Consider the following 10,171-nt stretch of genomic DNA (forward strand, 5'->3'; position numbering starts at 1 on the left):
TCTCTCTCCCTCCCTCTCTCTCTCTACATTCCTGTCTCTGGGACCGATCTGTGAATCAGCACGTGTGGCTGCAGATCTGCTCATTTCCCAGTATTTATGGGCATGTTCTATGCTTCTGTACAGCCCACATGGGCAGCTGACCATAGGCCACATCAGTCAACATCAACACACATGAAATCATCGGCATAAATACTACATAAATACCACATGAAATACTACATAAATACTAGGATCAGTTGAACAGTGATGTGAAGCCATCAGATTTGAAATGATGAAAACAGAGCTGTGATGCAGTTGTCATGTCTGACCACTAGGAGTTACACTGAGCAGGAAAACTACTGGTCAGAGTTAAGAAATAGATGTGTCCCAAAACACTCCCTCATTCCCTGCTCCCTACGCCCTCTATAGGGAATTATGTATAGCGCGGTGTAAGGTTTCGGAAACGACTTTGACGCCCAGTTGATTACGTCATTTCTGTCGCACAATTTAAAATGAACCGAATTGACGCTGTCATGACTGCAATGCATGATGGGATATATTACTTTGGTAGTGACTGTTGGTTGTACACTACATGTGGCGGTGAATTGTGGGATACATGGAGTGTCCTTTATAGTGGACTGCTTCTACTCACCATGGCGTGGCCCCCAGGGGGCGGTTTTGGACACAGATGCTGTCCAACATATAACACAGGCGTGTCCAAAGTACGGTCGGGGGACCAATCATGGCCCTGTAGCAACGTTGAGTCTATTATTTATGGCCGGCAGGACAATCAAACAGAACTAATAAATGATTCAAGGCCGAGGACTGGACTCGGCGGCCGCAGGTGCTTTCAGGAGACTGGTGAATAAATAAAAGGTTCTACGTTCTACTGTGACGCGTTCCGCTAACTTTAACTCTGTGAAGTGGTGACGTAGACACAGTGTTTACACCTGGGTGGCCTACATTCAACTTCAGTGTCGTTTGACCAAAGTCAGTTGTTTACATGATATATATATTTATATATTAAATATATATATGAAAAAATATATATTTTATATATATACAAATATATATGTAAAGAAGGTGAGAATGTATTTCTCACCATTGAAGGGAAGAGTTTTTGGGTCATGTCAGCAACTTTGGTTTCAGTTTGTAGGAAAGGCTCTGGATGCGACACATCGACCCCTACAGTCAAGTAACGAAATTACTTCAGTACCAGCATTGCAACAAAAAGAAAAAAAAAGAAAAGAAGGCGTAATATTAGTAAGTTCAGCCAGGCTGTTGACTCTTAATGCATCACCGTAATTCAACAGTGATGTTTTTAATTATTTTTCAGTTGATGTTGCGCAGCACTTGTAATATCATTTTGAGCAAAGATCTGCTCTGCCGTTTCAGAAAAGCCACATGTCGAACCACTAACGTCAGTTCTCTGACCTCTGGAGATAAAAGAAAAGTCTCCTTTGAATCGATAAGAAAGCTTTTACTGCGACTGGTGCCCAAATATCTCCTCTTAAATCTCTGCCTTCTGTTTGTTTTTTTCCCAGATGACAGCGAAGGTCTCGATCCAGAGAAGTTCGATGACGTAATGGACTTTATCGAGGCGACCATTGGAAGACTCCGGAGATCGTCAGAGTCCGACGGAGGCTCCAGGGGTCGGAGGGAACGAAGACAGAGAGGAGCGGCAAACACGGATGGCTCGAGAGGCGAGGGGAAGTCAAACGGCGACAGGAGACGAAGTCGGGGCCGAGCGGGAAGCCGAGGCGGCAAAGGGGGCCGGGGCGAGAGAGGGAGGGAGAGATTATCGGTGCAGAGCCGCGGCTGTTTACTGAAGGAGGTCCACCTCAACGTCACGGACTTGGGCCTGGGCTACCAGACTAAAGAGGAGCTGATTTTCCGCTACTGCAGCGGCCCCTGTGTGGAGGCGGAGACAAACTATGACAAGATCCTGAACAACCTCACACACAACAAGAAGCTGGACAAGGACACGCCCTCTCGCACCTGCTGTCGACCAATCGCGTTCGACGATGACTTGTCTTTTTTGGACGACAACGTGGTTTATCACACGCTGAAGAAACATTCTGCCAGGAAGTGTGGCTGTGTCTGATGATGTCACAGAGGTGTGGTGACATCACGTCCAGGTCAGGTGACCTGGACATGAACAGGAAGTGTGGAATCAGTCGTTTCATGACTGGACTGTTAGACTCCTCCCAGTCATGTGACCATCAGACACATCAGGAGGAAGTCACTTTGTCGTTACGACTACGTCAGATCTGCAAACAGTGTTAAGTCAAGAAAATGCAGAAGACGTTGTTTGTTTGTTTGTTTGTTTTTGTGGAACGATACAGTTTTTTCTCGGACTAGCGGCCGAACTCTTAAGACGAACGCAGAGATCTTCTCAGTCCGTTCAGCTGCGGTCAACATCACTTCCATCGCAAACTCTTGACATCCATAACCAAATAATAAGAAAAACCAAACCAGGGTTCAGCAAAGACTTCTGGGTGCAACGCATCAACATAAAATCCAACTATATATATGTATAGTATATATATATATATATATATATACACGTGTGTGTAAGAGGTATATTTATTAAGATAGAATTAACTTATTGTTATTTATTTCAGTTCATTTTATGAAACATGTTTTCCTATTTATTTAAAAGCTTTGTTTTTGTCCTTGACGGTGCCAAAGTGGAGCAACTTCTCATCAAAACCCTGCAACTGCTCAACACTCGCTCGTACACAAACCCATCGTAACGTTGCTTATTTGCTTCACTTGAATTCCAGGGAATCGGAAAATCAAAGTTTGTGAACAGTATCTGGACCAGTGGTTCTCAAATGGGCGGGAATTCAAATTCAAACGTTTTAAACCAACAGGTCTGGTCAAGGTTGTGACCAGTTTATTAGGAAAAAAATAAAACCTGGCACAAAGGCTAACGCTAGTTAGCAGGTTGTGTAGCAAAGCTAATTTCCCCCTTAAAACAATAATTATTAGTAATCATGTACTGTACCAAAAGAAAGAAGAAAAAACTATTGTAAGCAACAAGGACGTGTCTCTTAATTGCTTTGGTGCTAGCTAATTAGCATAGCACGATGATAACAGCTGGCATTTTTAGCTACTGATGAGGCGACATGTTTGCGGAAGGATTGCTAATTTTGTAGTTTATATTTCGACACATTCCCTTTGAATTAATTTTAATGCGGCTAAACGCTTGCTAACCCTACTTTTAAATTTGTTTTCATATTTTATTGGTGAAACATGAATATAATGAAGAGTCGATAGCTTAATCAAATAGTGTTTGGTTCTTGAGGATCAAGCTACTAATTCCACTGGACAAACTCTTGTCTGATGTCCATATATTGGAACGCCGTGACCTACTTTTGTGTTACAAGCCACCATTTGAGAAACACTGATCTAGAACATTAGATTTGGAGAGTGCGCGGAGATGGAATAGGGGACCAAAAGACGTTTTTTTTTTTTTGTTTGAAGTGATCTGTATTATGGAGTGTTCTCTGGGACAGCAGGGGGCATGTTTTTTTTTTCCTTTCCGACTGTTTTCACCTCATTTTCACCCACGTGTCCACGTAACGTCGCCGTCTTCGTCACAGGCTACACACGGTCGTTCAACCTTTTTACTTGATTACATGTTTACAAGGAGGGAAACGGCTCTGCTGCTTTGTTTGGACTTTCACATTAAACATCCGAGTTCCCCAACCGGAGCCGCCACCGTTATCGTCAACGCAGTGTAGACGTCTGTCCGACCATCAGGAGGTGCCTTCCAGTCAGGGAGCACAGAAGCTGCTAGAATACCTGCCTAATGGCGTAGCGCGTCACCCGAAACCTCACTCTGGCCGAGCACCAGGTCGTGAACGTCGGTTGCCGTCCCATTAGTCTTCGAACTTCATCGGACGGCCCATATTTCTGTCTCAGCTCTGACAGGCCGCTCTTTCTGCCTGAAAGGGGGTTTTTGAAAGCGATCCTCTTAATACGAGTCTTAACCAAATACCCCGGCGGGTGCGACAGACAGTTTAGAGAGGGCAATTGAAGGAGCGGGAGCTCCTGGTGTAAACATGTGAAGAAAAAGAAGTTTCCGTGAAGACAATGGGTCGGTACTGCGGGCCGGGTCAGTTTGTTTATGCGACTACTGCGGTAATACACGTCCAGGCCAGCGGCATCACTGCAGTACTCATCCAGTAGTATTTGCTCAGGGAATGTTTTAAAGTGGAACACCGAGCGCCCTGGGGTGGTGATCACGATGCGACCACGGATTAGGGACCAAGGTATCTGTGCCCACCCAGCAGCAGAGGCAGCTTTGGAGTGTAATCCCCCCTGAAAACAGAACAAATCCACGGCACCGGGCTGAATCCAGGCCAACGACTACACTGAGAGTTCAAAAAAAAAAAGTCCGGCTTTTATCTCGGCATACCTCGTCAATTGGATCATCTTCTCCTTTAAACAACTGATTTGTCCGTAAGAATTTCCAGATGAGAATGTGCAGTTAGGATATTTCCCAGAAGCCTCGGAGCGTCGCGCCCGCTCCTCGATACCATACATTAACGTGTGTAAACTGTGACCGGGGGTTTCTCTCATCTTAGTGACAGCTGTTTGCTCAACGGCTCCGCGGCGTTACTGTAGGTTACCCCAGTGGTAAACTCGGACGTAGGTAAAAAAAAAAAAAAAAAAAAATGCGAAAGGAATCCTCAGTGTTCGTATAAAAATAAATATTACTAAAATATACTTTCACTCCCGGTTTGTGCTAACACCTCTGTGAAGAAGGAAAAAAAAACAAAACAAAAAAAAACCCTGTCATGTTGTCTCACTTGTTTTTGTGTTACAGAACCAAAGCTCTCAGCAAACTTTTATTTTTGTACAATATCCATTTTATAACTTTTTACAGAATAAAACTTGTTTTTATTAAACACGGCGTCTGCGTGTGTTTTCTGGTGCGCTGCCATCCGCAATTACGCTGCCGTGCCAGATGTTGCTAATTAGGCCGCGGTGTGTTTACACAGGCATCGTGTAAAATTGGAGATGAAATGGAGGATGGTCGGGGAGATGGCCTCTTCGCTTTCGACGTCCCGTCCTGTTCTGCATTCCTGAACACCAGCCCAGGGTCCAACAGTAAACAAAAGCTAACAGTTAAGAGCCACTGAGCTGTAAATCAAGGCGCCCAAGAATTTTTCCACTGCGCGAGAAAGATCTGTGGACGACGACGGTGAGAAAGTGGAGGAGCTGCAGGCGATTCGTCACAGAGAAGGGCACGAGGTAAGAGTCCCAGTCACTTCTCAGCACTCGTCTGAGAAACAAACTCAAGGTTCCGTGAAAAAAATTGTTTTTTTGTTTTTTTTGGTTCGTTCTAAATTTGGTTTGTGTCGCATCATTTACAGCAACATCAACAGTTTGTTGGTTCAATTCCTTTCGGGTTTCTCCAGGTACCATTTTCCCCAAAACATACAGTATGAGTTTAATTCACCTCCCCTATCCCATAACCTCCAGAGGGTCCTCGGTGCAGCACAGTTGACCTTTTGACCCCGGTCCCTTCATTCATCCCTGTCCTCGGCTGCTCTCACCGACGTGTCATTTGAGTCCGTCCTTTGATGTCCTGAGGCACTCTCTTTTGTCAACCTCATCTCGCGCCACCTGGTACAGGCGGCGGCCTTTGCGAGACCTAAGCTAACGTTTCTTCATTACAGTTAGCAGGTCGCCATGGTGACCAATGGCTTGACTGATCTTTGGCTGGACGTCCTTTGTCCTTGTTCGCTCTTAATTCATTGTAGGTGTGGATTGGTCGTTGTCTCAATACGTGAGGGACCTGGGTGAAACTGAGGAGCTCCAGGTCCTTCACCATCAACAAAAGAGGAGGAAGTTACTCGACCAAGTCAAGTATCTTTTTGATGTGTCGATCCGATACCAATGGTACCGATCCAATGTTGGTCAAATTTTTCCGGGATGGAACATCAAAAAAAGCAACTATAGCCAATCTGATACTTGAGCCCAAATGCTCAACTGAACTTCACGACATCCTGGAAACAAGGACACAGCATCCGACAGTCCACGGTATGTTGGAGGAGAAATCGGATTAATATTGGTATCAGTGAATAGTCCAAGATGAAGCATCGGTATCGATATCGGACATAAAAAAAATGGTATCAAGCCATCCCTAGTTTCCCTCCAGGGGTCGCCAAAATCTTGTCCTGAACAGAATTTTACTTTCATGTTAACGCTGACATTTGAAGACATGTCGTACGTTGCGTCTGTCCCTGGACTGCCCTCTTCAGGAAAGGCTCCAAGACATTAAAAGCTAATTAGGGGCATTTATATATTGAAGTGGCGACACTAGCTCTTCTTTATACATTGTTTAAAATGTGACTCCTGATCAAAACAAACAACTATATCAGAGTTTATTGGCCAATCGGAATAAATATTTACATAACAATAAATTAACAGCGGGTTCTTTGTCCTCCAGAGTCAAATAAACAGCAGTATCAAATAAAGACACTATAAACATTTAAATGGAGAGAGGCGGGCGGGCGAGGACTCGAACCAGCAGTCGCTGGATTTACAGATGGCCTTATACCGATGGTGTTTTGGACTGCGCGTCCTCCCAAGAACACACTGGGACGACATCAACGACGTCAGCCTTAAGTTTGACACGTATGGCTTAAGGGCTCAAACCTGAGTTGTTCTTAGTGTAAGGCTAGAGCGGCGACCACCCTGCCACCGTGTGGTCTGGCAACTGGAAGGAACCTGCGGTGACACACCAGTGTCTGCACATCAGCGTGATGTCATCCACAGCTCGTTCTGGAGCGCCCGTGTTCATGTGAGCTCGCACACAACACGACACGTGCGTTTCATTTGAGACACTTGATGTGGTCACGCTGGATTACATCAGGAGCTTCTTCTCCTCCTTTCCTGCTGCAGCTGCTGATTTGGCTTGACTTTTTTATTGGGTTCCTACATGTCCCGCCATCTTTCATTCTGATCGTTCATCGCATTTTGATGTACAGCGTGTTAGATTTAGCAGCATCTAGTGGCGACGATACACAGTGCGGCATAAGAGGAAACATGTGGTAAGGATTGTTTTTTTTAAAGATTGTGAAAATAAATATGAAATCCATTTCTTGGTGGTTGAATGTCACATGTTCCTGTCTTTAATAATGTGCTGAATCTAAAACACGCCTGCGTTTGTGGTCGGCTTCACACGGTGGACGAGAGTTTGACGTCATCTTTGCCTGCATTAGGCCAAGCTCCTCCCACTTTTTTTTTTTTACCGGGTTGCCCTTTCAAATCTCACTCTTCGTTTCCGTCCTCCCATATTTCTTGTCTTGGTTTTTTTTTTCTTTGTCTGGTGGTGATTTTTACGGCCGCCGGCTGTTCGCCAGGACACTGAGATTCTCAGTTGTCTGCTTGTAATTTTGGTTGGCCAGAAATGACAAAAAAAAAAAAAAGTCATCGAAGAGTTTCATCCAGTTTTACCCGTAATAAGTCACCAGTTCAACGACAGACGCCGAGCGCTAAGACTTTCCAGGTCCTTTTTACGACATCAAACTTTCTCCCTGAAAAACAAACGCAGCCCCAAAAAAACAAAAGGCCGCTCGTTTGTTGTGGGCAGAGGTTGCATTCCAGAGAGATGTGTAAAGAACACAAACATGGATTTGATTAGATCTGCACGTTGTGCAGTTCTCCGTCAGTTAAAATATTATCTGACACTGGGCAGGACATTCACGAGACGCAAAAAAAAGGACGAGACGACTCCAGGTTTCATTTTGGCTTAAAAAGCAGCTGCAAGTGTGAAGTTGTGTATCAGTGTGTTGGTGTGTGTGACTTTGGCCCTACAAAGACACACACACACACACACACTACACAGATGTGTACGTGACAGACAGGCTTCACTTCCACAGCAGTTGTGTAACCACAAAACGTTTGAGTTTTCTTTAAACGGACAAGTAAATGATAGAAAACAGAGTTTAAAAGACGAATAAATCTAAAAAATATTACAACGTGGCTCACTGGAGACAAGAATCCCGAAAAATGTAGCGCAAGATCTGAGAGCAGTGTCTGACCTTACAGCTAATCCATCAACAGTTTGCAGAAGCCTTGTCAGAAATACAGTAAATCAAAGGTTAAAACGGCCAAAAAATCTTGGGAAAGAAAGTAAGTAAAAAAAAAACAAAACATAAAAAACTGAAAACTACACGAGGACGCGGCCCAAGGTTTCACAAAATGACATTTTCATTTATGAAATACTTTCTGCTGTAAAAAAAAAAGGTCAGAAAAAAATTAATTCAACGAAACCTTCGTGAACCTTCAGTAACTCACTCTCAACTCTGTAAAGGTTCGGGGCTGTATTTCAGCCAGTTCAGTTGGACGCAGTCCAAATTGATGGGGCCAGAAATCTCATGCTGTCAATGCAGTGTCATCTGCATAGAAAGAATTTCTGAAGAACAACCAAAGCTTTTATTGCCAAGAAGTTGTGTTTTTTTTTTGTATTTCTTCGTTTCTGGTTCAGTCAGATTTACGAGACACAAATCAACTCAGTCAGACACAGAAGAACTCAGGAAACTCAACAGTGAAAGAGGCTTTGTATATATTTACATTTTGCTTTAGTCGCTTTAATCAGTCCCAAGACCCTGGAGGGGATTTCGTCCACACACACGGGGCGAGGATGAGACTGTAGACACGATGGTAAAAAAAAAGAAGACAATATTCTACACGATGCTAAAAAATCAAAACAAAAGGCAAAACAAAAAACATAGAAGAGATAAAAACATTAATTTCTGGTCTTCCATGATCGATCCTGACTCCGCGTTGGTAAATGGAACTTCTGACGAAGTTTTTTCAGATCTTGCGTTTCTTCCACTCCGGTTCGTCGTTAGCTTCTTCGTCCTCGTCTGATTCCTCAGCAAATAGAGGCTCAGGCTGCGTCCTTGAAAAAGACAATAAAAACAAACACAAACAAAGAGAGAAAAACAAGCAATGATTTCACTTTTTTCCCCTCGGATGAAAAATAACAAGCTGTGAAGCTGAAGACTAATTTCTTCTTCTTTTTCGTCAGACCATCTGAGGTTCAGATGTTACATGAAGCAGATGACTGTAGAGCAACTGGACTGAGACTGGACCTGCACTTCTTATTTTTTTCATTGTACTGTGTTGTACCTCAGCAGGATGGACTCGATGTTTAATGTCTCGGAGCCGAGTGCAGAGAGAGAGAGCCGGGGTGGTGAGCATTAATCTTAATGCCTGAGAGAAAAAAAGACCTGTCGCCAGCAGAGCGCGTCACCTGATATTTACTACACCGTACATCACAGCGGTGGCGGGGGCCGAGGACGCTCTGCTCTCGGTGCTGTATGTGAAACAGACGGCCGGTCTTGGCTCACGGCTCGGCCCGGCTCGGAGACTCAGGATAGGGATCTAAATCTGTCCATTACTGTCCTTCCTGCAGCCTGAAAAGTGAACCTGTAAAACTGCACTGCTCTTTAAACATTTACGTGTCACACCAGCTCGCCGAAACCCAAGCACTGTGACAACATCGCTTTAAGCGCCTGTCGCCGGCGTTCAGCTTACACCGTGTGCTAATGAAGAAAGGGGAGAAGAGGACGACGCCAACGACTCGTGTTTCTACGAATGAAAAAAAAAACCAAAAGCAGCATTAATTTTCTCCTCACTGTTTGTACGCCGGGGCGACCCAGTACGGGTTCTCGGAGGCCTCCTTGGCGTGACGTAAGATGGCTTCTCGGGGGTTACTGTCGTCCGTTATGTCCAAGGCGATGTTCTTCACGATGAACGAGGACAAGGTGCCGCCGTGAGCCGCCACTCTGCCGCCGCGACCTGTCAGGAAACACAGTCAGTGATTGGTTCAGTCTTAACCAAGGTGAAAACTGAACGTCTTTAGAACGTAACACCTGCAGCTCGACCGTCAGGTCGTTGGTCAAACCTCCATCACCGTTGATCACATTTTAACTCAAATTCCATCCATCCATCCATTTTCATCCGCTTATCCGTTGCCGGGTCGCGGGGGCAGCAGTCGCCACCCAAATCACATTGCACCATACCAACCCCCCAAACCTTCCTGCGGGTGGTGAGTCCACTGGAAGGTATTAACCGCCCTAACCGGGATTCGAACTTGTCCAGGAGGTGAACCCTGGGGTTCCACACCAATGACAGAGACATTGCCTCTGGGCCAAAGCGCCAC

General features: G+C 44.9%; 2 protein-coding genes across 2 annotated transcripts in view; one reads left to right on the forward strand and one right to left on the reverse strand.

Moving 5' to 3' along the window:
* Positions 1–4,665, forward strand: part of gdnfa (glial cell derived neurotrophic factor a) — a 10,053-nt gene extending 5,388 nt beyond the window's left edge. The window contains exon 3 of the mRNA XM_008325875.2: positions 1,524–4,665. Coding sequence (XP_008324097.1) covers positions 1,524–2,083 — 560 coding nt within the window. The 3' untranslated portion in view covers positions 2,084–4,665. The remainder of the gene's footprint in view (positions 1–1,523) is intronic.
* A 3,757-nt stretch (positions 4,666–8,422) lies between these two features.
* wdr70 (WD repeat domain 70) overlaps positions 8,423–10,171 on the reverse strand; it is a 42,382-nt gene continuing 40,633 nt past the window's right edge. Inside the window, exon 18 of the mRNA XM_008325874.3 lies at positions 8,423–8,905. Coding sequence (XP_008324096.1) covers positions 8,818–8,905 — 88 coding nt within the window. The 3' untranslated portion in view covers positions 8,423–8,817. The remainder of the gene's footprint in view (positions 8,906–10,171) is intronic.

This window comes from Cynoglossus semilaevis, chromosome 14, assembly GCF_000523025.1.
Source record: "Cynoglossus semilaevis isolate Cse_v1.0 chromosome 14, Cse_v1.0, whole genome shotgun sequence".
Lineage (NCBI taxonomy): Eukaryota > Metazoa > Chordata > Actinopteri > Pleuronectiformes > Cynoglossidae > Cynoglossus > Cynoglossus semilaevis.